Source organism: Cavia porcellus, unplaced genomic scaffold (assembly GCF_034190915.1).
Source record: "Cavia porcellus strain 051 isolate PalLab524CR breed Dunkin Hartley unplaced genomic scaffold, mCavPor4.1 scaffold_14, whole genome shotgun sequence".
NCBI lineage: Eukaryota > Metazoa > Chordata > Mammalia > Rodentia > Caviidae > Cavia > Cavia porcellus.
The window spans coordinates 48,923,913-48,950,798 of NW_026947497.1; the positions used below are offsets into that span (position 1 = coordinate 48,923,913).

Consider the following 26,886-nt stretch of genomic DNA (forward strand, 5'->3'; position numbering starts at 1 on the left):
TGTGAGGAGGCAAATCCCTACGGTCTGTTTTTCAGGTAGTTGGCTAGAAGAAAGGCAGTTAAATTACAGCAAGAATGAATTCATTTAGATACATGGTGCACTTCTTGACAAGCAGAGTTACTCTGTGATGAAGTGGTCTACTGTGACATCTTTCTTCCTAAAACCACCCCACAAAAGACTAGAACTCTACTGTCTTTCTTATTAGCATTTCGTCAATGCTGAAGTCCCAAGGTCCTGCTATTTCTCTGTTAGATTTCACTTCAAGCACGTCTCTAGCACCATAAGGAAACTTCCTTTAATCTGACAATTTTGTAGTTATTGGGATTTAACCATTTCATGAAAAGATCCTCCTCTAAACTCACTCAAAAAACAAACATTTCATGAGTCAGAGAGCATATTCTAGGGGCCTGTCCTGGCCTGGACTCTGCTTCTTTGAATGGCATGTAACTTCCCGTCCATTATTACCTGGACATGGAGAAAGTATAAGTAGAGAGTTCCTGCACAAGGAAGTGAAAGTTCATTCTGCAGACAAAGACTGAGCCTGACAGCATAACAAATCCAGTCATAAATATCCGATGCCACCTCAATTTGTTCCTGCAAATGAAAACAACTGTGGAATTTGGAAATCACCGGAAGATGTGCACTTCCAGTAGGCGGCCTGGTGTATTCAAAGCAGTAACTTCACTCTGTACAACCATTACTTTGTGTGTGTAAAAATACCCCCTCATTGTGTATAAATGTCTATTTTGCTCTATTAGACGAAAAAAATTGGGCAAAATACAAACATTTTGAAAATGAGAATCTTCCTGCTATTAAGTTAAATAGAGCAAAGCAGAAAAGTCTTAAAATAACCAGATTAAAGGTCAATTTCTCTCCATCCGCCTGTCAGATAGAGAGTGCTGATGTACCAATGACATGGCCACAAGGAATCCTCACTCCTCAGCCTGTCCCCAGTGCCTAGGGTAGAAGTGGGAGTCTCAGGTTGGGAGAGCCAGTCCATGATATTCCCCCAAACTGGAGATTCTAGAAGTTAAAACCTGAAAATTCACAATTTAGTTTCAACCCCAGCTAGGGGACAGACTCTGAAGACTGTGAGTTACAGCTTAACTTTAACCCCAGCAGCCTTTTGCTACAGAGCAGTGCACAGCACAACAGATTTCACATCCTTGCAGACGTAACGCTGATCTGTCACTGCCGAAGTCCTCTCCACAGAGCGGCTCATGTCATACCCGCCTACCCCAAATATAAGGGAAAACAAAATCCGAGCAGAAGACTATATGCTGTCTTCGCAAAATGACTGTGTGAGTCTGGAAATTGTTTCCGCTTCTCCATATTGAATATTTTGCCGACATTTGTTCTGATGAATTCAAGCATTCAGATCTTTCGCTAGCTCTATTTTTTACCTTTCAGGCTAAAATAAATGTTGATTTTCAATTTCATAAATCAAAACGCATGGCGCCCAGCCTGCTCTGCAAAGCACTGTGTGCTCCACTCTCCCTGTGCTCCGTGGGATCACGGCCCTGCAGCCTTCGGTCCCACACGTGCTGCAGCACAGCTGGGCTCGCTCTTGAAGCTCTTGGTCCTTCCTGTCCCCTGCACCAAGGAAGAACTGCTGTTTCTGCATCTCTTCATTGTCACCTGGTTGTCATCTGCCCGGCCTCAGGGCTCACCTCCTGCAAGCGTCTCTTCCTCATTCCCTGTGCCTTCACTTGGGTCCTCCACTCCTTAAGCACAAGCCCCACCTGTAACTCTCTCTCCCTCCTTGTTTACCGGGTCATGGTCGCAGACCCCAGCTGCTCCTATGCAGGATTCCGCGAAGGTAGACATCATCCTAGTATTCTCAGCCACCATCCCCTCAATTCCTCACAGAAGGCAGGATGAGAACTGGATTTCTGTGAGTCTGTAGACTTCTGATCGCCATCTCAACTCCTAGTCAAAGGAGGGGCACACTGTGTCTGGACTCCCTAGAGCTACCCTGCATGTACCCTTTGCTGTTCCACCTGTTCTTTGGCACACTAACCCTCCCACTCAGAAGGCTGGCAAAAGAAAAGCAGAACAGAAAGAACTAGTCTAGGACAACACAGCTCACAAAAGTGTTGCCTAGGGGCCTCAAAGGAGCTTGATGGTTTTTGGTGCTAAAGTACCTTTTGAAGACCTGTCTCATGTAGGGGACAGTCACCATAAAACAGAAATAAAGGAAGGGCTTTCTCCTTTTGCCATGCCACGGTGGCGCTGTGTGTCACAATAAGCACTTTTCATTTCCTTTCTACTTCTTCCAGAGTTTAAATCAGATTCACATCCAAATCCAAAGTACTTTTCAGCATAAACACTTTGAAGCAAGATGAAACCCTTTAAACTGTATCAGATTTATGTTATTAACCTATTCAAATGGCCAAAACTAAATAAAACACAAAAGGTCCTCATTACTCACAAGTTTGCTCCCTAAGCTCACTTTGTAACCACCTAGTGAGTATTTCTGAAGTATTTGGAGAAGCATACATTAACACAAGCAGAGCCATGAAAAACTGAGTTCCTCAAAGCTCTTCCCTAGTCAGGGTGGCCAAAGTAAACAAGGTGACCCCTGCTGTGCTTCTTCAGCTCCCAGACTCTAACCAAGGATGCTTTCGGTTATCTGTGTGGTACTGAGCTTAGTGCCATTGTGGTTTTTCCTTCTTTACTCTGAGTTTGCTGTCTGAAAGAATCCCCAAGCCCATAGCCGAAGTGCTGTCTAGGATTTCAGAGCAGATGGGTGTGATGCGCCTCACTGAAAACATCACAGTCATGGTGCTGATGGACAAAAGGTCATTGTGAGTGATCAGCTGTACACACAACACGAGCTGTGTGTGCTCACAAACACATGTGAACAAAGTCATGGGCTGGTGGCTTGCAGAATAGGTTTGGAAAGAGGCTCGCGGTAACCTGATTCTCTTCCCCCAGGAGCAATGGCACAGGATCAGTTAACTCCACCTCAGAGTGTCATTTCAGTAAAGAGTGTTAAACATGCTTGAACAGTTATCTATGAGACTTGGAATGTCACCAGTAACGCTATCACCAGAAAGCATATACATCAGTCTGTTTCAGATCCTTCCAAAATTACTCTGTGAGCTGTTCTTGTTCCTAGCCAATAATGTGTCATTTATGTGGCTGTCACTTCCATGTGTTTTCATTTTCTGAGGTTACAAAGATCCTCCACGATCAACCAGGTAAAGGATAAGAAAAGCTGACAGTAAAAAATTAAATCCCTAAATTCTATGATTCTTCTCTCAATTATTTAAATCTTTTTCCTATTGATTATTCGATCTGCTCAGTATGGGTCTCTCTTTTCAACAGAGTGAAGGAACTGCCACAATCTGATTTCTAAAAATCCTAGAACTGAAGCTATGTCTGAACTTCACACTGAAAATTCAAAATCCATACACCAATTATGAGACATCAAACATTATATATATAAAGTATTAAACTGTTGCCAACATATAAACTGTGATAAAAGATAGCAAAGATGTCAGTTGTGATAATAATCTTTTACAGAATTGTTACAAAGAAGACAAGAAAAACATTACAAGCAAAAGGACTACAAGAATGAAGTTGGAATTGCTAGTGTGGGAAACACAAACCAAATATGCTCAATATTTATATCGTTGCTTACATCTTTGATCATCTACTGCTCATACTTTAATATTCACTACCTTTTTATCTCTGTTTATCTCTAACAACAAGTTTATCTTCTTCTAGCAATTTTCTATGATTTCTAAAACTCCACAAAAGCTGTATTTCCAACAGCCACCCGTTATTGACTAGGAAAGGTAAAAGTCTGGTCAAGCAATCTTGGTACAGCTGTTCAAGGGAGCCGTAGAATTGGCCGGACACTCCACATGACCAGCCTAGTCAGGGCTACACAAATACATTGTTACAGGTTAGCAGTAAGACCTAATCTAACACTCAAAGGCGTAAAGTCACAGAAGAAGGTTGTCTACAGCCACATGTTTATGTTTCATTAAATATAAGAAAGATAAACATTAATTAGAAAAAAGTAATAATTAAACCAAAACAAATAATAAAATGGAAAGAGGAAAATTCTCTACATAATAATTGTGAGCTATTCCTCAGATCTTAAAGGAGAACCTGTTTTCAAATTGAGCACATACATGCACGCACACACGCACGTGTGTATGTGTTTTAAAAGAGGGTTTTGTAAGTGATCAACAAAAATGGACTTAAAGCACCTAAAGAAATAAACTAAAAAGTCTGACTGTGAGCAAGGACAGGAGAGAGTGTTCCCTGCAGATATCAGCAGGTCAGGAAGCTGGGCAGCAGCATCCATCCTGGACAGGATCAGGATGGCAGAAGAGCAGTCCCCGGGTAGACCAGAGCTCACAGCTGGAGACAGGAGAGTAAGGGCATGCTGATGTGCTAAAGCCTCATGAGAGTATTTGACAGTGTCAAACATGAGAGGAGAAAACCAGTGGTAAAACTGTGACTAGGCGTAGCGTGGCACTTGGCCCTGCAGTGGGTAGTGGTCACTTGGTCCTACATAACTGCAAATAATACTGACCTCTCAGATTTAGAGTAAATTTATAAATCATATGTATGCAGATTATAACTATTCTTAAATTTGGCTCAGAAATCTTGGACATGTCATTACTAAATTATGCAGCTGAAAGTCATCTGTGACTGACAAATAGATTCAAGTATTTTACTACTATTTTTTATTTTAAAGACAAAAAACAGAAAAATCAAGAAGCAAACAATCAAAAAACAACAAAAGCAAAATGACAAAAAAAAAAAAACAATGGAGATATAGGATTTCAAAACAAGATGATAGGAATTTAATAATGGTTGTTTCCTAATTATAATAAAAACATTAGGTATAATACATTTAGCAGCATAATTACATAATCACCAGAATAGGCAGAGACAAGTTATATTTATTTCATCTTTGTGTATTATTCAATATATATATATTTTGTCAGTACTGGGGATCGAATTCACGACCGCCTGCTTGCAAGGCAGGTGCTTATGCTGCTGAGCTAAATCCCCAGCACCTATTATTCAATATTTTACAATGCCCATTCTTGTGCAACCAGGATTTTGCTCAGAAACTCTTTACCTTTACCTATATCTTTAAGAGTTTTACTTATTTTATCTTTCAGCAGGTCGAGTGTTTCTGTTCTAATGTTTACCTCCTGTTCCATTTTGATCTGAGTACGTGGTGAGAGATATGGGTCTAGGTTCAACCTTGTGAAGCTGTTTTGAAGGGAAAGTTTTACAAAATAAATAAAATTTGCAGAACTACGCAGCAATACTTCTTAAAGTCTTGTGCACAATGAAAAGGACAATGCAGAACACGATAAAACAGGAGTTGACTTTCAAAGGTTAATGTTTTTGTGACATTGCTACTGTCCATCTACACATATCTTCCTGTTCTGCACAAGCGAAGGCTTGGTCTCCTCCCTGGAAGCTGAGACTCCAGGGCAGTAGATCAGTGACAAGTCGCTGAGGCAGAGAGCACCGTCCCCCTCTGCCATGGTGATCAAATAAAAAAAAAAAACAAAAAAAAAAACTCATGCAATTTAATGGGCAAAAACTACCAAAATGACTATGAAACCTGGGCAGAAGTCCTCCACAAATTATTTATGAACAATGCAAACGTCACAATGAACATGGAAAATGTACAGAACCAAAGAGAGTATCTTTATCAAATACATAAGGACATTTTGAAATTCTCACCATGATGCTGAGGATTGGATGAATGAGGCTTCTTAGGATTGTTGACAGGACTCTAAATAGGCATGAATTTCCTCAGAAACTCCAAAGCATTTAACTAAAGGATTCATGGCCTTTGTCAAGCAATTACAATTCAGTTATCAGAAATGAGGAAAACAACATACTGCATGTGGAAGAGTATTTAATTGCAGCAATGTTTTACCCTGGATAAAAGAAAAACAAAAATTACAAAAACTAAAGATAATTATCTGCATGAATACTGTGAAGTTATGGAAATTTCACTTGCAAAGGCTTTAATGTCATCCAAAAATTCTTCAAGTATAACATTAGGTATAGAAAAGTTTGGAACAGCACATACATGATTATTATCTAGTAATTATTTGTGAGGTACAGTTATTAAGGTCATTCATTTTAAGTTTTGCCAGTTTTTTTTGCCTTAATACGTTACTGTAATAATTAGGAAGATTATTCTAATCAGAGTTTCAGTTTGGAACATTACTAAGCTGGGATGAAATATAAGTATGCTAATGGGCCAAATTTTTAATTTTTAGTCAAAGGTTTTGTGTTAAAAATTACTGCAGGTCTGCTGATGTAAGCTCATTTTTTCAATCAAACAAAATTTCTCAGTTGTACAAAAGCTACACTAAATTACACTGATGACCAGAGCCTTGCAGAAATTGAATGAAATTTATTGTTTTAAATTACACTAAATGTTTAAAACCTTCCCACCTTAATTGTTAATAAAGTGTTAGAAAATGTAAAGTGTTACAAAACACATTCCACGGCTGTTTGCTGACCTGTCTGTATGGTTAGCGCACATCATTCCACAGAATGAAATGCTAAAGATTTGTAAATCTTCCTCATGTTGGACCAGAAGTAATCAGTTCGTGTCTTGCACCATCAGATGGACTGAAAGTGTTCACTGATGCAAGCCGCTCACTTAGCACTTTATGGAGTATTCCAGTTTGAGTAAGATTTATACAATAAACAGCTTGACGTTTGACTTTAGGTAGAACAGCATAAATGGTTTTATAGACAAGGAGGAAACTGAATCTTAGTTAATCAGGCCATGAGTTTCTGAGTTCTTTGGTTTTTCTGAACTATGGTCTTGAATTTTAATATTTAAAAAACGAATATAATCACAGCACATTACTTAAAACTTGTCATAGGTTAAGAAATATGCAAAAAGAACAGCCTGTTTAAGTAATATTAGTGCTGTGACAACAGCCAAAACGTATCATCAAACCTTTATTTACCCCTCTGGACTCAGTTCAAAATCTGAAGTCCTCTGTGATGGCTCTGAGACCCCACAACACAAAAGCATAATTAAGACCACAGAGCTACTCACAAAACAAATGTCCTGCACTTTTTCATCGCTTGGCTTATGACAGAGTTTTAATCTCGATTATTTCATTTACTGGATAAATTGCATCTTTGTTTTTAACTCTTGGAGGAACTCTGTACTTAAAAAAGAAAACCTGAAAAATGTCAAGTCAATAAAGGAAAATGGATTTTTAGATATATACTATGAAAAAATGTAAGCTAGATTCTCTAAGTATATAAAATAAACTCAGTCGCATCAAAAATGTGTTCTGAAGAAAGCAAAAAGGATGGATACAAAATAAAATCACGGACAGGGTCCTGCTCTTAAACTTTGAGTGGGAAACAGCCTTTCTGGGCAAAGCACAAGAATCCTGTAGCAACACATCAGTTTCTGAATTTGAATAAATAAAATTTAAGAATTATGGATTGGTGAAAATTGTAAACTATGATCATGATTCTAAAATCTCATGGACAGATTAAAAACCCAGAAAACTCCGTAAAATAGTTGCAAGCATGGCAAAGTGCTGCTGCTTGGTGTATGTCATAATATGTCATAAAGAAACTCACAATAAATGATATCATGATCAAAGAGAAAATTAGGCAGAACCATGGCCAGGCATATGCATGAACTTACATGCATGTGCATGCACACGCACGTGCGCACACATGCACGCGCACACACACACATACACACACACACACACACACACACACACACACACACTAATGATTCCAATTAGAATGGCAAAATTTTAAAAGTCTTCCATTGAGCACCACCAAACAGGCATGATCCCATGTCCAGGAAACACTGTAAACTGAGAGGACTTCTTTTTGAATAAAGGGGAAAATGGTAAATGCAAATATTTTCCTGCAAGATTTTTCACTCATAAAAATACATTCTACAACCTCAAGGGCAAATGTGACTAAAATAGACAATTGGGTGGGGAGGAAACTAAACGTTAGAGCTCAGATCTGGCATGCCTGAGACCCTGGGTTCACTACCCACCACTAATAATAAAATGAGATGGGAAAGGATGAAACAACCTTAAAAAAAATCTGAATAACAGATCAGTATGCAATGCCTACAGGGAAAAGAGAAGACTCTGCAAATTAAAAAAGTACTTTGATTTAAGTTAAGTTGGAAACCATATAGATAGAGGATAATGTATATTAAACTATCATTCTGGAAACTGTCAATGGTAGTTATACCAGAGGAGAAGAATTTAAGACCCAATATATACAATACCTCTTTTGTAGTATTTTTTAAATTACCATATGTGTGAGTTATTTTCCTCATAATATTTAATTGTCAAAATATAAAGACATTAAGAATCTAAATTCAAAATGACTGCATGCAATTATCCCTAGATCACCCAAATGCTAACAAAATTATTGTAAATAATTACCTTTTTTTACATGATTTTATTACATGGCAATAATTTTTTTTCTAATAGCCATGATTTTCCCATAGAAATTCTCAAATTCCTCTAAAAATCAAAGTTTAGAGCATGGAAAGTTTGTTTTAGCAGCATAACAACAGCTGGTTAGTGTCACTGTTCCTGAGGTCATTCCAGAAGGCTGTCTGCATTGACATTTTCAAACATGTTGTGAAGCCTGCTATTGTCAAGCTTTTAACTTTCTTCTTTGGTGACAAGCTGAAGTAGACTTTATTATAATTAGAATAATCCATGTAATTCACATATAGACTTCCCAATGATTCCTGTGCTCTATTGAGAAGCTTTTGATAATAAACAAGAAAGTATAATTGAAAAGAAAGCATTGTGATTTTCAAATATAACTCAAAAAATTAAAATAGGCTTTTGACAGATGTGAAGTTGGCTTGACGACCAAGATCAATTTAGATCTTCATTTGAGTAGTTTCCTAGGAATGTATTCCAAATCAGCACCTCAGAGGATGATGTTCCCCTTCTGTTAAGAATCATTTCTGTATTCTTCACCAGATTTGCGGTTCCACGTCTTTTTTAGACATGTGATTCAAATCTAGCTCCAAACTAGAGAACAATATTTATAATTGATCTAAAAACGACCCCTACATGACATATTCTAACGCACTGAGAAAATCGCCCAGCTGATCTACGTTAACTACTTCTACTTTCGCTGTACAGACTTTGTGCCCGTCAGCAGTTCCCAGACTTATCTTCCTGTCACTTTAAACGTTACCAAAGTGATCTTGTGGAACAGGCATGCACTCAAAGTTTGAGGAAGAAAGAAAAGAAAGAGGAAATCTTGAGAAAATAAAGAAAGAAGAAACCCCTTGGTGCACTCAGAAACACTTCGAAATAAGCATTTTATTTTATCCAGTCTACTCTGCTTCAGGCCCAAGTCCTGTAACTTTACTCCTAAACATATAGATTTGTTCAGCACAGTTATTTTGACCCAAATTCTTACTACACTAGAGAGCTCATGTGACTGGTGTTAGCTGCAATATGGGGCAGCTTCAGAGTAATGAGAAGCAACACAAAATGAGACAGTGAAAAATTTTTGAACTACAAAATATTTTAGCTTGTAAGTAGGGCACTCTTATTCTACTTATGTCAGTGACTGCATCTTTGTTCCCGTCTCTGTTTCCCAAAGGAAGTAATTTTGAGGCAAGTAATTATTTGAATTTTTTTAAAACCTTCCAGACCTTGAACCAGATGAATAAAAAAGGCAAACAGAACCTCTCTGTTCATCCTGGAGAAGGAGTTCGCAAAGATGATGAAGGACTTTCCAAAGGCAAGATACAGAGAGCTGCACCCAAAAAGACATCCAGAATTATCGTGACTCACACTTCATGTCATCCTGCTCATGGGAAATTCATGTTAGTATCGTTACTGTTCATGTATGTTAATGGCAGAAGCGATCACTGAATAGTATCACACATGCACAGTAACTGTTTACCAAAACATGCCGTATTTTAACTTATGTGTGATTTACAGTTCTTGCTGCTTATCTATTGAATTGCATTTTGGGGATTGAATGCTGAGAATCAAAGACACACAGCCTGTAAAACTGGTGTTCATCAGTTTCATAAAAATGATGATAAAATAAGATCCTACTGTCTAGCGTTAGCTCGAATGTTTATGTTAAAACTATTCTGAAAAATTTCTAGGCAAAAGTGCCCTAAATTTAGAGCAGCTTAGAACAAGTTATGTTTTCTCATCTAGAAACAGATACCATAATTTGACCTATTCCATGGAATTTTCAGAGCAACTGTGAAAAGTGGTTTAAAAAGTTGTGTATAAAGTAACAGAATATAGAATCCTTGCCCATAAATATAATAGTGAAATCTGTATCTGCATCCAGTTCCCAGTAAAGTGCTGATGAATGTGGGAGGAAGAAACCCTGGGGTCACTATGAGGAAGTTAACCTAGTTGTTTATGTTGTCACTTCATGTTCCCTATGATGCTAGCAGGGATGACAAGGAAACCCAACCTCATCCCAAAGACAGAGACTCAAGTTTGTGTCATGAGGCTGCTATTTACATTCCATTCCCTTTCTGCATGGTTCCATGGTCCATGTTCTCCTGTTTTCATTTAAAAAGCATAATTTAATTCATTAGATCCCAAAAGACATTATTTATCTCTAAGACAAAGTACTGTGGTAAATACAAACTGGAAAGATTTACTGAGGCTAACCTGATCCACATTTCAGAAGTTGGAGATGAAGAAGCAATGGCATGATATAGGTCCTCTTCAGGGTCACATTTCAGGTTTTGAAAGTTACTGTCGTAATGTAGTGCCCTAACCATGGTTCTGTGCAATTTATAGGGTGTATTTTGTTAGGTTCTCCTGTGTGTTCCACCAAGCTACGTGAGCAGGAGAAAAACTTACATTAAAAAAAAAAACAAAAAACAGGAAACGCATTTTTCATTTTTCTTTGCCCATGGTCCCCACCACAAGAGTCCTTCAAAACTCTTCAAAGAGTTACACAGGAAGTAACAATAAAAGTTTGATAAACTTTGTACATGGCCAAACACAGCTTATGCTCTCTTATGACTACTGGGTATTTTCTGAACAATACTGCAACCTATAATGCCCTTCTGCCCAGTGGATCTTCAGACACAGGGTAAGCAACATGTCCAGTGTCACAGGTCCAGGGGCAGAAATAGGACTCAGTTCCAAGTGCAGGTACTGAACAACACGCTCTAATGTTCAGAGTATCAGGGCGACAGACTAGGAAGGAACAAAGGTCTTTATATTCACAGACAAAACCCACAGAAGTGTCCTTCAAGAAAGCAGTGACCCTTCAATTGTCTGCTTGATATAAAGGTGAGGACTTTATTGTCCTTCCTTGCAATGGAATGGAACTAAGTATCATTTTCATATCCTGTTCCACATTGTTGCTTATATTCCTAAAATTTCTTCTCTATAAATAGTAATAATCCCATTAAGCTAAAACTCTGGGGTGGGGGGCTATACATTGTGAAAATGCTTGGAAACTATATAAATTGAAACAAAATTAAAATTTTTTCAAAGAAATGGAACATAAACTACAAATAAAGAAAAAAATCCTAACATAAATTGGAATGTATTTCTCAAGAAAAACTAGCAAAACACACACACACACACACACACACACACACACACACACACACACACACACGAGATCTCTGCTTCCAGAACTTTCTTTACCAAGACTTGCTTTAAGAAGAGACGCTGGCAGGTGTGGAGAGACCTTCCCCACCCTGCAGAGTTGTAGCAGCGATTCCCACGATGTAGGGTGCATGGGAACAACGCTACTTTACAATAAACAGCGGCATAAAGCCCTTGAAACATGCCGAAGAGCTTCCGCCATGAAAATACAAGGCATTTGGGACTTCATATTAGCACTTTTGTGGTTTGTCTGTCTTGATATTATGCCGTTTTGCCATGATTGGTATGACCTTGTGATAAGTCGTGGGGTTAGGAGGGTTGGAGCTCTAATTTTGTTCCTTTTATCAGACTATTCTTTTTTATTTTTACAGAAATGTAAGAATCAAAATGTTAATCTATATGAAAAATGATGTTGACAGTTTGATAAGAGATTGTGTTTTCTGAGTTTTATTATTTTCTTGTATTCATTTTTGGTTCATTCTGTCTTTTATTTTTAATAAAAATATGTACATCCGATATCTTCAAATATTTTGAGAAAGCTAAACTTCCCCACATTATAACCTTATATCTCAGGGTTAAATTAGTCATTTAGTTTTTGTAGTTGTTTTGGTTTTGTTTGGTTTTCATAGTCCAGTCTTATTCTGAGTAATTTTTTGAATTGGTAAAAAAAACACAAAATTTGCATACGGTTTTGAATTTTATTGACTTTATTAAATATTCTCCAGACTTCATATTATTTTTAAATGTATGAGGTTGTTTTCAGATATTTTATAGTTTATAATATTTTTAATTAAAATAATCTTGCTATTTAACACTTAAAATGTTACCTGCATATTAAATAAATAGGAACACAGAATCAATGATAATATAAATCCAAATGCAGACTCCTCTGGGTTCCACGGAAAGGAGCCCCATCGAGAACCATCCATCAGTCATACAAGTGGCTAGCAGCGCTCAAGGACCCCAAGGAAAAGACTGTGAAAAGTGCAACTCCCTGTCTAGTATTCTGTTCTATGTTATGTTTTGTATGTAATTTTTCCCAAGATTTTTCAGTTATTACTTGACTTACGATTTTCAGAAAGTCATTTTTTATCATACCACAGGGATAAATACTCCAGTGGTTTTTTTTTTTTTTTTATTTTCTTAGAAGTATGTGTATTTCCTCTTTTCTTTCTTGCATAAAGCTGGAAACAGTGAGCACCTTCCAACATGAGTTAAAATTATTATGATACTAAGAATGAACTCTTTAATAGCAGCTCAGGGCTAAATATAGAAAATGAGCCATTGATGTGCCAGAGGATTTCAAAAGCAAGTCAAAGAGACGATGGAAGGAGGATGAGAAGAGGTGGGAGAGAAGGGAAGAGAGGCTTGAGCAAGCAAGGAGGGAGAGAGGGAGAGAGGGGGAAGGGGAGGAAGAGAGAAGAAAATACCCCCAACTCTAGCTCCCTGTAGTCCTGCCAAGCACACCCCGTTACAGTGGTCCCCAGAATCTTGCTTCTTCCCCCCAGTTGTTCTTCCACACTTCAAGGCAACTGGTAATTTCAATCCACAGTGAGAAAAAATAATTTTTTTCTTATTCTGAAAACTCCAAAATACTTATTTCAACATATGCAGTCTATCTTCCTACTCCTGCATAAGAAATAAAATACATATAATCAAATTGCTGAAAAATTCTTACTGCAGTGGCCAGAATATTAACATCAGAGTAACTGTGAAATGAATTCTAAATCGAGAACAGAACTGTATGTTAATATGGACATGTAATATCGGCCACAAAATGCAGAGAAGTACATAACACAAGTTGCAGTCAAAATTATACTGAAGTTGGGAATGATGTCATTAGTCTATATTCTATTTCAGATATAAAGACCCAAAAAATATTCCACTATGGTTCAATAATAGTCACAAGATACATTTAGTTTGTGTAAACATATTTCTGTCATTTATAGCAATATAAATTGAGTAGTTAAAAGAATTATAGTAAATAGCTGTGTTACCTAAATTTCACAGGATAAACTTATCAGGACCAAACCAATCATGTAGTGCTTATTGCATGAAATTAACTCTACATAAAAGAAAAAAATAAGATTCATAGAAATATAATGTCTTATTCATAATATATTGGACAAGCTAAAAGGTATGTCATTTCTTAATTCAACCCAACGTATGTTCATACTTTACAAGCTGAAATAGTTACAAAAAAGAAGATATTAATATAGCATAGTGATAAACTATACACAGCTGTAAAGTGAAATTCTAAAGAATAATCCAAAGAGTTAAACTAATAAGTGTAAGTATGTTATTGGAGAAACACGAAGAATTAGGAAGATAGCCATCTAGCAAATAGTTGAATCATAAATTTTTTGTTGTTGTTGTTTTTTCCGGTACCGAGAATCGAACTCATGACTGCCTGCTTGCAAGGCAGGTGCTTATGCCGCTGAGCTAAATCCTCAGCCCTGACTCATAAATTCTTCTTGTACAATGAACCTAGTATCTTCGAAACCTATTTGTGTTTTCAGCTGAAGACAATTGTACATTTCGCTGCTCTAATTTTTAAAATTATCCTTAATATGTAAAATAGTAGTAAGCACTTTGAACGACTTATCCAATAATATGTTAATGTGTAAAAAATACAATAACAAGATATTTTACCCAAAAAGTTAATATAATGCAAAGAAGATAAAACAAAATTATTGGAGAACAAATCTAGACTTCAGGCATACCCATCAAAAATGGTTAGCACACAAAATAATTATGCATCAATACAAACAGAGCAATTTTGCACAGCAAGAAACTATGTCCATAGGCATCTCATTTTCAGATACCCTCTAAGACAGTATTTCTTAATTCTGTAAGTTCTATACAAAATCTCCTCTAAAAGAATTAATATAGAAGTCTGGCTTGGGGACACTCAGAGAAGCTGAGGCAGGAGGAACTCAAGTCTGACTCAGGCCTGGCAACTTAGTGACTTAGTGAGACTGTGTTTAAAATAAAAAATTAAAAAGGACCGAGCACACAGGTCAACAGTAAGGTCCTAAGTTTAATCTGCTGTCACACACAGACACACACACAATGTACGGATAATTCTGGTACTTAAAATTCAGACTGGGGCAGGGAGGGACTCCCTAGAGGAATTTTTGGTCATTCAAAGAATATATGTAGCTTATTTCTAGAAACAGTCGTTTTAAAGTAGAAGCAGAGTGAGACCCCTGGCTTTCGGCTTCCTCATGCTGGGGTGTGGCGCTCAAACCACCTGTGACGTCAGCCACATCACTAGTATTTATAAAGAGTATTTACACGTCCACTGTGCATTTAGTCAATGAATCAGTTTACAATCTGTAAATGCAGCTTTACAAAGAACCGTAACAATTGTGATCATAACTAGTGAGTGGATGAAAGCAAAAGATAAATATGTGATTCTCTGTCTAAGTGGGATCTGAGAGCCAGAGGCAGAACTCGGCAACACAGCACCTGCCTGCCAAGTGCATGGTCCTGAGTTTGATTCCTGGTACCAAAAATAAATAAATAGGATTTGAGATGGAGCCCAAGGATATTGTGTGTTCTGAAATTGAAATGTACACCACAGGCAAAACTCTGATTTAAAAAAAATTAAATTAAATTATACAGGAAAGTCTTTAAATTATACAAAAGTCTAGTACTACAATAAATGTGTATTGAGTAATTATGTGGTGCCTCGATGCACAGGGAACTTAGCAAGGTTTCGCGAAGGACACAGTCACCAGCAGCTTGGCTCTGCCTTCAGACATATCATGTCTTACATTCTCCTTAAAGGACTGGGGTTGGTGCACAGCTGTGGTCCCAGCACTGAGGAGGCTGACTCAAGAGGATTATCACAGAAGTTCAAAGCCAGCCTGTGCTACAAAGTGAGTTCAATACCATCCTGAACTATACAGCAAAAACTTATTTCTAGACAACCAAACAAAGCCCAAATCATATACTCTCCTTATTAAGATTTAAAGATTCCCATTTGCAAATCAAACTGATCAAATATAACAAAATAGTTTTAAATTATACAAGAAAAAGCACACTTAATCAATTCCACTGCAAGAACATTCATGTTTTTTTTCAAATCAGCAAAAGTGGTCTTGAAAAATATTGATGTTTGCAAGTTTTTTTTAAATAATAGGGATTTTGAATTTGTAACTTTGAATCCAATAAATTGTTAATGTGATGTGCTGAACAGATAGAGACCTATATGAGGTCTGGCAATTCTTCAGATCAGTAAAGAATCAAGAAATTTTAATTGAAATTGCTATAAGAGAAGAGTTCATATTTTAATGAAATCTAACCTACCTGCAGGAGAATGAAGTTTAAGAAGAAAGGAGATCTAATTTATTGGGAGACCACCAACACCCCAATCAAATGTTTTAAACTAACACAAATACCAGCTTTAAGTGTAAGGTACTCTCTACCCTCTGCTCACTTACAAATATTTTTGCAAAAAAAAAAAAAATTAGTTCCCTACTGGAGCTTTAGATTCTATTTTCTGTCATATCACATACTCTGCAAGTGAAGTCCATTTATGGACTTTGTTTAAAACAAAGAGAAAGAGAAGAGAAGAAAAAAAGGAAAACCACTCTGCCTATAAACAAACAGTAAAGCATACTGCAGTAATTAGGAAGTGAATGCTTTTTTCCAGCTTTCCTTAACGTTTTGATGTCTCCAAGAAGTTTGAAAGTTTACAGTTACTGCAGACACCACGAGAGAACTGAAGACCTGTTGAGTCAGCATGGGCTTGTCACAATGTCACCCATGCCCCGGTGACCCTCACACCTCACTCCCTGGTCTGGTGTGACCCGGAAATGTTCAGGAGCACCAGAAGCCAGTGAATTCCAGTGTGTGGGACCTGGAACAAGATCCTCGTGGTGATGGCGTCACCCTTGTCTAAGCTCCTCTACCTTCGTAATTAGTTTTAATCTATACACTTAGTTTCACTCATCCTGTAATGGACTTTTTTAACCAATGGCACTTTTTATGAGTAGTTTCATACTATTCTTGAAATTCTCTTGTGATAAGTAATAATAAAATTTATTACAAATAATCCAATAACAAATTATAACAAATTAACAAATTATTATTAATGACACCCAGAGCTATTTTTTTTCTAAATCACCAGTCAATTGTGAGTATTTAAACATCAGATCATAAGCTATCATGTCCTGGTTACGTTCATTTTTTCATAGGTTGAAGTCTTACTGGGGCCCAATCATGCCCGATGTGACTGCAGTTTCAAGCAATCTTCTTATCTCTAAGCAAGTAAGTCTAGCTTCTAGTATATAATTCAACAAAAATAACAAAACACAATGGCCAGCCCAATCTTCAGATTACTGAGAGAGAGACAGAGACCAAGAGACAGAGACAGAGACAGGCAGAGACAGAGAGACAGAGAGACAGAGCAGATCCCATTCTTGCCAAGTGCTAAGCAAGGCTTAGCAAATGTTAAGTTTATAAGCACAGATAACCTATCTCAGTAACCCATAATTACAATTCATAGCTTTGAATCATAGCATGAATTACTGACTGAAATTCAAAGATATAAAATATATTTCAAATACAATATGTAGAGAATCAAGCTTTAAAACCTGAATATATATATATATATATATATATATATATATATATATAATTTTAGAATTCTATCTCTTTTAAGAGTATTTATAATCTAGGCAGACACTAAATGTCTCTTTATAAATCAAATTTATAAGAATTATATAGAAAGCTATCTTTCAAATATAGTATTTTAAATTAATTTCTTCAAATGAGGTGCCATTTATGTCTTTTATTTTCTCTAACTTTGTGAATAACATTCCAAAAGACATCCAGTGTGCACAACAGTTTTATGAAAAACGATATTTTTTCCAACATCTCCATCTGCTGGCTTAGAGGAAAAGCAGATTTTTTATTTGCTATTTCTTCAAATTTCATATTTTATAGTTTATTTCATTCTGTGGAATTTAATATGAAGTTATTCAATTATTATTAGCTACACTAATGGCTGTTTGGGCAACTCATTCAGCAAAACAAATTAGGAACAGATTTAAACACTTGCATATTTAATATTTTTAAACTCAGATCCTATGAGATTAAATACTTGTGTTCCTAAGCCTTTGATTTTTTAAAACTTGCTAATCAGCATGGCATTAAAGTTTACAAAAATTATTTAGCATGTGAATATACCATGTATTTTCCTAAAATCTCTTGGTGTTAGTAGATGATTGAGCCATCTATATATCAATGCCAACATCAAACTTGTTTTCATAAAATTTCACATTTTCAGTTGCTGAAATAAATTGCTTGTGTCTGGACGTGGTGGCACACACCTGTAATCCAGCACTCAAGAGGCTGAGGGAGGAGGATCACTGTGAGTTCCATGCCAGCCTGAGCTACTCTGTCTCTAAAAAACACATTACTCCTGTTCAGGAATCACTAGAACACCTGTACATACTCCTATTCAAATTCTTAGCCCGACCTGAGCTGAAGGCCCTGGGATACTTTTTCAGCCTCAAGCATCCTGCTGCGCTCCGCCTGTGCCCCAGCTGCCTTTGGGGGAATCCGCCCACCACCCCATCTGAAAACCACCAGCCATACATGTGGCCGCTCAAATCCTGCAAATGGAGTGCTGAGCAGGGAATTAGAACCAGCAAATAAAATCAGTTTTCTTTTTCCTTAAGAGACAAGCGACTTCTCCAAACCTACTTGGGTGTAGGGCACAAGCTGCTGCCCTCACCCCTCTGAGCCCAGACCAACAGGCAGACTAAACAGACGCCAGCACCACAGAGCCAAGCTCAGTTTCATTTCCGGAGCAGAGAAAGGCGCCTTCTGTGTCCACGGAGGACGAAACAAGTCTGGATGTATCTGTTATCTCTTCACACGCCCTGTCCCCTGTCCCTGACACACTTTGAGGCAGTGATTGCTGGGCACTCAGCCCCTTCCATCTCCCACCCTTTTTACCTTTTTATCAAAAACAAATGTCCCCAAAACATTATTACAGCCCAGAGAGAGAAAAAGATCAGAAAACAAAATTAACAGCCAAGGGGACACCATTCATTTACCCTCTAACTACCAGAGGGCACTGAGAGCATATTTATGCGTGAATGAACAAATGAATGAGAGAGAATGAATGATTCTTGAGGTTGACCAATGGTTTCAGCTGCTAGATACAGATTCGAATCTCCACTATTTTTTCCTAGTTTTAGCCCATTTCTATATTCCCATAATGAGAATTCTGAGAAGCATTCAGAGAAAAAAAATACTGTTTCCTGTTAATATGACAGGGAAAGAGGAAAGGAAAGAAGCAATGGCGACAGGAAGAAAGAAAAAAGAAGGTGAAAGAAACGAAGGCTAGACATTGGAAATCTCTCTTTATTTCCACAGATATTTATGGAAATAAAAGGGAGCAGGCAGGTATTCTGGCCATCCCACTGCGCCCACGGAAACCGAGGGTGTGGCTCTCAGCGCTGTGCACCTGGTCATTTTACCTGGCTCAAACTAGAATTTCTCCATCTCGTTTGCATACCCACACCCATGCAGCAGAGCTCCTTGCATCTGTTACCAAGCACCAACCACACTGTATCTCAGTAAGTTTTGCTATCACAGGAAAATGAAAATAAATAGTTAAACAAATACCTTTGTTATGGTGAAACTGTATCTCTAACCTATAAATGAATTATAAAGTATAAAGCTCCACTGCTTTGGTAAATAAGTTTAACCCTGTGGGATTTTTAGGGCTTAACTAAAATCAAAATCAAGCTACATACCTCCCATCTAACAATGGAATTAAGAGTAACATTGCTTCCATTTCTGCAGGATGTGAGAAAAACAGGCTTTGGTCCTAGATGTCAATATACTTTGTTACTTTCACTTTATCTAAGATGAATCATGGGGGTCCCCTCCTCCCCCAAAAAGGGGCAAGGAAGCCAGGGTTAAAAAAAAAAAAAAAAAAAAGAGCAAAGCTTGTGCAGGAATTATGGGCAAGCCTCAACTTGACAAATTAGATACTAGAGAATCCATCCATGTCTTGATGATTGACTTTTGTGGTGTTGATAGTTTACATAACCTCCCCCCACACACAAGGAGTTAAATATGTTACAGTTTCTTTTTAGTGCAAAAGAAAGGAAGGCAGGAAGGAAAGAGGGAGAGAGGGAGGAAGAGAGGGAGCAGGAAGCCAGAGGAAAGAAAGGGTTTCAAAACATATCGCTGCCATTTTACAAATTTGAAATTTCTGAATAAAGAAACTGAGTAACAAACACATGAAGTGATGTGTTCAATGAGTCAATGTCAACTCCAGAAAATTCCCCCCCGTTCTCTGCAGCAATCAGTGGGATATTTATAACCTAGGAACTGGAAATGCTGAGACTCCCAATTCGCATGTTGGCAGCTTTGAAGTGCACTTGGTTCCTTCAACTAATCTGCATTAGTGTCCTGGAATAGTAATCTCTGCAAGGTGATTCCAGGAGGTGAAGACATGTGAAAACATATTTTTATAGTACTTTCTCTCTGGGAAAGAAACAGGAAATCTGTAGATAAAATGGAATTTTGATATGCCCTCTTCTCAGAAGTGTGGTCAAAAGCATTCAGCTGGCAAGTTATTTTTAAATAGATGAAATCTATGTGCACATTACAGGAATGCCTTGAGTCTGTGAAAAATCGATGGAATTTAATAGTTTAATATGTACATGTTCGGACCTTTGGTCTTACTTCAATAAAACTGATGTTTAAAAATTTTTAAAAATGTAGAGCCTGTTACCTTGTAAATCCTTGATTTTTATAAAATCCGACGCAGCGATTTGCATCAAGGAACAGAGATTTTGTCGAGGAGACACAGTCGTAGTTTTCTAAGCTGCTCTGCCCATCTACACCAACAAATGAACTTCTCAATTGCTATTTTTTACAAGTACTGCCCTGGATGCTGGAAAGCCACACACTCCCTGTGTCTGAAACCTCCCTGGAGTCCCGGGTTTTCTGGACCCCTCATCCAGGTATCCTATTACATGTAGTTAGATATACAGGACGTTTGCACCACTACACTTGGAATTCGGGAGACAGAGAGACTTCTAGACATTCAGTAAATGAGTAGCCTAATTCTGGCAGGTAAGTAAGCCAAGTGTGAAAGCCTGTACCATTTAAACCACACAGTTTCTTGCATGTTTGTTTGTGAGGTACTAAAACTTGGGGAGACATTCTTCCATGACATTTTTTGCGATCTCTCTGTCTGTGTCTCTCTGTGTCTCCTCACACACACACACATCCACAGTGTGCCTTCTCCTTTAGCCTGGGCCTTTGAAGGAATGGCACAGCAGTTGCGAAGCTCTCCCCTCTCTCCTTCCTCCCTCTAGCATCTCGTTCATCTCATCCATGGACCAGGCTGCCTGCTCCAGCTCAGCTTCCCAGCTGAGCCTTGGGGAGGAGCCGGCTGCTGAGCTGGGGTCTCTTGGCCTGAGCTAGGCTCCGCTTCCCTGTGGGTCAGACGCAGGCGGGGCCGCGGCTCTGCCTGTGGCCTACATGGGGCTGAGCCCTAGCGAACCCTGAAACCGCCCTCCATTGGAGCTGACCTCGGAAGCAGCGCCGGCGGCCCACGCGCGAACCTTACAGAGCCACGCGCTGGGGTGGATCCGCGGTCAAAAGGCGCGGGGCTGAGGATTGGGCCGAACAGAGGATTGCGCGTCCCTCCCCGCCCCCTCCCGCTCCCCCAGCATGGGTCTGGGCCTGCGTGGGCCCAGCTTCCCAAGCCGCGACCCTTGGGTGGGCGCTGTTACGTAATGGCCCGCGCCCGGGTGCAGCGCGCAAGCTCCACGCCTGACAGTTCACCCGTGGCAGGGAACGAGAAGGGGGTGGGGGTCGGGGACGCCGAGTTTCGCGTGGGACCCGGACACGCGTGCAGGAGAGGGGAAGGAGGGAACCAGGACCCAGGCAAGGCCTCTGTTTCGACTCCCCTCCGGGCTGTCGCCCCCGCTGCTCCCCACCTGCAGGGTCTCTGAGCTTGGTTCCCTGCACCCTGCACCCCTGCACGCACGCGCATATTCACCGCTCACACCCACGCGCGTGCAACCTGTCCACCCCGGCCTCCGCGCGGCTCCCGGAAGACATGAATATTCATGACTTACACGCATTGGTGACCGCGAAGCTGTTGGCGACCTCCAGGTTGTCGATGTGAGGTGTCAGTCTGAACTCCGAAGTGGAGAACTGCACCATCCCCACCCGGAACGCGCTGTACTCCTGATCCGCGCCCCTCGGAAACAGCCCCCCTGCAGAGACCGAGCACCGAGCAAGAGAAGCAAGTGTGTCAGTGCCCGCGAGGCAAAGCGGGGCGCCCCACCAGCGAACCCCTCTCTTGGGGGCGCCTCGCTGCCTTGGACAGCAGGCGCAGCAGCCCAGGTGCCCGGTGGGCTCCTTTGCTTCCCGCCACCCCAGCCTTGCATGCAGACCCCGGGGGAACTGGGGCGAACCGGCCACTGTCTGAGGGAGGAATTCGTAAAATGTGGGGCTCAGACCCTAGAAGCCGGTTTCTCTACGCTGTCAGAGGCACGATGGGTCCCTGGGCTTCATCCTAGGGAAACCATGCACATTCCAGGGAGTTTAAATCTGGAATGCAGTCAAGGTATGACATAAGTCTACATGACATGAATTAATTCGCCCACTGTGAACAAAGATAGCCACCAAATTATGCACAATCCCGAAGCATAGCACAAAGGGTACCTACCTATCTGTATGCTGTTAGAAGAGACACCAAAGATCAGTCCCCACAAAACAGGAGAAAGGAGGACAGAAATATGCATAATCTTTTGCATTTCCAAGAAAAGTAGAGCATCCACAAAATTCCCCCTCGTGTTTTTTTTTTTTTTTTTAATTTTTTTTTAAATTCCCTTTTCCTCCTCTTTCCTTCTTTGGTCGTTTTCCTCAGCAAATTAGATCCTCTGCATTTTGAGACAGCGGTTCAGCACCAGGCTGCTGAAAGCCGGAAACGGAGGCAGAAAAATCCCGGCTGCCGGTCCTGCCGGCGGCCGTCGGTGCCTGCGCCCGAGGTGCGGAGCCGGCGGATGCAGCTGGCCTCGGAGCCGGGGTTGTGCAGCGCCCTCGCGCGCGCGGCTCCCTCTCTTCTCCTTTCCTCTCCTCTCTCCTCCTCTCCTCTCTCCTATCCTTTCTCCTCTCCTCTCCTCCCCTCTCCTCGCTTCTCCTCTCACACACGCGCGCGCGCGCGCGCACACACACACACTCTCTCTCACACACACACACACACACACAGGCAAGGCACGGAGAGGGGCCGGCAGCCCCGGGCGCGCGTGCGCGGCTGCCCCTCCCCCGCGCGGCGCCCTGCACCCCGCACCCCGCACCCCGCAAAGGCCCGGAGACGGCAGCCCGGGGCTCTGCAACCGGTCCCGAGCCGCGCGCTTCTGTTTCAGCACCGCGGACAGCGCTCGCTCCAGGCCTGGCTTCTCCAACCTGGATGCGATGCTGCAAAGCTGATTTCCGCTGGTGTGCAGGGGAAGCTGGCTTGCTAATTAGCGGTGGCGGCAGCGGCGAGTTTTCTCACCAGGCTCGCTGATTATACGTGCAAGATGCCTGTCTTCCATTTCCTGAGAAAAGCCATTTGGCAGTAGTGAAGCCTTGCCAGCCCCTAGGTTGACAAGGCTGAAAAGCAAACAAGCAAACGAAATACCCATCCACCAAGTGTTCCAGAATTGTGAACTTTGGCTTCACGAAATGGAGTGAGGGTCCAAGGGAACCCAAAATTCTGTCCTCGTAGACTCCAGTCCCACGCGAAAACATCGAGGTTGAATCTCTGAAGTACTTTGCGCCCATGGAGTGTGTGCTGCACCGAGCTCCGTGGCAGGTTTGCAAGCCGGCTGATTGTCCAGGCAGCCTTAGCAGCAGCCGCCGTTCAGCTGCTGTAGAAATGCGTACACTTGGCTGCTTAGAGCTCCCCTCTCCGTGCGAGTGGACAGCAAAAACAGCTCTCCTGCATCCGGAAGATCAAGCTACTCTAGACAGGCCGCAGAGCCCCAGAACCTTGCCAGAGACTCAGCTGAGCGCCAGAGCCCAGCGCATTTTGGCCTGAGTTTGGAAATAGGACTTCCTAAAGGAAGCAAGCGGGCCCCATCCGGGCTCCTCCAGCACCCAGCACAGGAGCCCCTGGGAAGGGAAGATGCAAATGAAAAGTTTTGTGGGAAGGAGTTGGCAGGGTAGATGCAGGAGGGGTTTCCCTCCGTGGAACATTTGCTCCAGAGCAGCGGGCCAAGTCCATCCCCAGGAATCCTCCCTGGCCACCCCCTCTGCTGCTCAGAAAGTCCTCCCCAAACGCTAGCCTTTGTGCCACAAACAAAGAAGTAAAAGACTGAATTCAAGGAGTTGCTTCTAGGAACCAGGGGACGAGAGTCCGCCCCACTGAAGAACCAGCTGCGGGTCCCACGTTACCGGCGAGTTAGTCTACTGCTCCATCTTCCCGGGCCACGTGGCTCGAATCTCACACCTGCACAGCCTTGTGACCTCAGCGGGCCTCGACTGACTTCACTGTGAGGAGGACAAGCAAAAGGGCATCTCGGAGACCCTCAAATTCTAAGACTCTGCGATTCACACTCTGAGCTTTCTTCTGCTTTGGTTGTCCATTAAGGCAGGAAGAATACCTATTATAGATAAGCTATTATAGATAAGCTTATGCGCTACAGGTAAAAACACCTCCTGGTGAGATCACCAAAACTTATTTCAGTCTTAGGAGAAACTCCACACATATATAAGGCTGGTCCACTGAATCAAGGCACGTATCCTGGGAAGAATTAAAAATGTGATGGGCAAGATTATGTATGGATACATTCAAAATTGCAGCAAAATAAATAAATAATATACATTGTTGCTAATCATGAAAAATTATTTGAAATCATTCTCCCCTTTAAGTTAAAAAACCCTAAAAGAATGGATTATAGGACATAGCAAGCTAAAAATACATCTTAATCATCTTCATTTTTGCTCCATTTCAATATTTCCTCAAGAATATCTTCAATTTTATGGAAAATAACTTGAAATCAGAGAGAAAAGGGGAGAGAGAAGGGGGCCAGGGAGGTAGAGAGAGAACCAGTGTAAGCGTCTTGAGTGTGAAAAAATACTGATGTTTAAAGTGTGAGTAGATGTAAATTGAATTTTAAAAGATAAAGATTTTTCAGAAGCTATTTTCATCTTAACCTATCTCAAAGTCAAGGGCAGATATGAATTCAAAATTGACTGAATTGCATGGCATAAAAACTGGATTTGCTGAATCATAGAGCACTTTTTTGGTAAATATGGAAGACAGGCAGAAGTTAAAGTCTACTTATTAATTATAACTTGTACTTGAGTGCAAACAAAAGTCTTAGCAAGAATTCCTTATAATTCAATGTTTGTTCTATTAATGCATGTTCACAATATATTTATGTAACTTTCACATAACTCAAAAATTTTCCCTACATTGAGGTAATTGTATTGACATTATCATTCTGGAAATTTTTTAAATTATATAAATATAATTAAATTAAATTATATAAATAACATATTTTGAGCACCAACTACTGTAAATTTAAGTGTAGTAAATTTACTAAATGGTTATACAAATAAAAGTAAAAATACTGAAAATTATTTTACATATATACAAAGCTTTATTTTTAAGCACTTAGAAAGAAACTGATGGATCTACAATATTTACAATAATCAATATATGAATGAATAATCAAATTAATTTTGAAAATTGTCAAAATAGTTCAATAGTGTGCTGTAAGAAACCGTTTGCTATTTTCTGCCCTCTGCTGTTCAATATTGGCAATTATATAAAATTTACTATTATTTCTGATGCAAAGATGAACAGAGATTTTTTAAAAAGGAGAAATAGAAGATATTATCCACCTTACAGTTTGTCTTTCTGACTTATTGACTGCTGATTTCTTTCTGTGTGTATGTTTAAGTTTCATGATCAAGGCTAGAAATAAGTTCTGTGTGAAAAATTTCAATTTATGTTTTATCTTTGTTTCAATATAGGAAATAATGATGTTCCTTTTAATTTGTTCTTACAAATACTTGAAGATTTTCAATAAGATTACCCAATCTACATAGTTTTAAATTCATGTTTCTTCATGAAATTATTTTATGTAAAGTAAGGTTGTTGTAGGTTCTAATTTTGGACACTTGTAGCTGATTTCATTATCGAAATTGTATTGTCCATGCCAGAGACACATTTCCTCTCATGGTGGAGTGTGACCAAAGGTGGTCATCATCTCCCTTCCTGTTCACCCTCCAGGACTGTGGATATCCTACTCCCAAAAGCCTGGGTGGGACTTAGCCTTCAGAACCTCCTGTCAACTTCTGGCAGGAGATGGGGAAGGGGCAGGTCCTGTGCAGGGAACATCCCAGCATGACACCCTACTTGCCGAAACACCACAGGAGAAACAGAAAGAGAAACAGAATTTCAGTTACGTGGAACAATATATGCAAAGGGTTATACATTCTGACATTGCTTCATTTTTAAAGAAGGTAAAAAATAATATGAATATTCACACTGAGACAATATGAACTTCACATTTCTAGTGCAAAATTTTAAATTTTGATTAAACAGAATCAAATTTATTATCCCAGTGTGTATGTGTATATATATATATATATATATATATATGTGTGTGTGTGTGTGTGTGTGTATTCTGAAGCTAAAGATATATATATATATAAATTGATATATAAATATATATTGATATATATAAAAGTTCAATAATTGAGAAATAGACTTATTTTTAAGTCTAAATGACTTGAATATACAAATTTGAATATTCTATGCTCATAGATAGCAATCTTATACACAAAATGTTTCAGTTTATTAATTCACTCAGCAAACATTTATAAAGTGACTACTGTATTCCAAAATTGTGCCTTGGTGTGATAGATAAGATGGGTACAACAGTTCCCCTTCTGATGAAATTCCTAGACTTCAAGCTAATGAATGATTAAACCATGGGATGGTGGCAATGACAAATCAGGAATCAAAGAAAACTTAGCACACTATGATGATGGAGGTAAAGACTGAGAAGAAAAAGCACTGATTTCAAAGCAGCAGGTGGAGAGCCCAGAAACATTGTGGCATCCCGAGGCCAAGGCCAGGAGAGTACTGGGGAGCAGATGTGAAGGGGACGTAGGTGGAGAGTTCAGTTTGGGACCTGTTGGGTTTGCAAGGCCGGTGAGACACAGCCCTTCAAGCTTTGGGGTTAGCATAGGA

The 26,886-nt window shown here is 39.8% G+C and overlaps 1 protein-coding gene across 5 annotated transcripts in view; it reads right to left on the reverse strand.

The window, feature by feature from the left end:
- Gria2 (glutamate ionotropic receptor AMPA type subunit 2) overlaps positions 1-22,866 on the reverse strand; it is a 132,421-nt gene extending 109,555 nt beyond the window's left edge. For 2 of the 5 annotated variants that reach the window (XM_003476981.5, XM_003476982.5), the window contains exons 1-2: positions 22,363-22,855; positions 21,767-21,907 (exon numbers count right to left, since the gene is read on the reverse strand). In XM_003476981.5, coding sequence (XP_003477029.1) covers positions 21,767-21,907; positions 22,363-22,450 — 229 coding nt within the window. In that variant the 5' untranslated portion in view covers positions 22,451-22,855. Of the gene's footprint in view, positions 1-21,766; positions 21,908-22,153; positions 22,172-22,362 lie in introns of those variants that run through there. The other 3 variants (XM_005006795.4, XM_063260873.1, XM_063260874.1) reach the window with 3 other exon arrangements.
- Between the last annotated feature and the right edge of the window lie 4,020 nt (positions 22,867-26,886).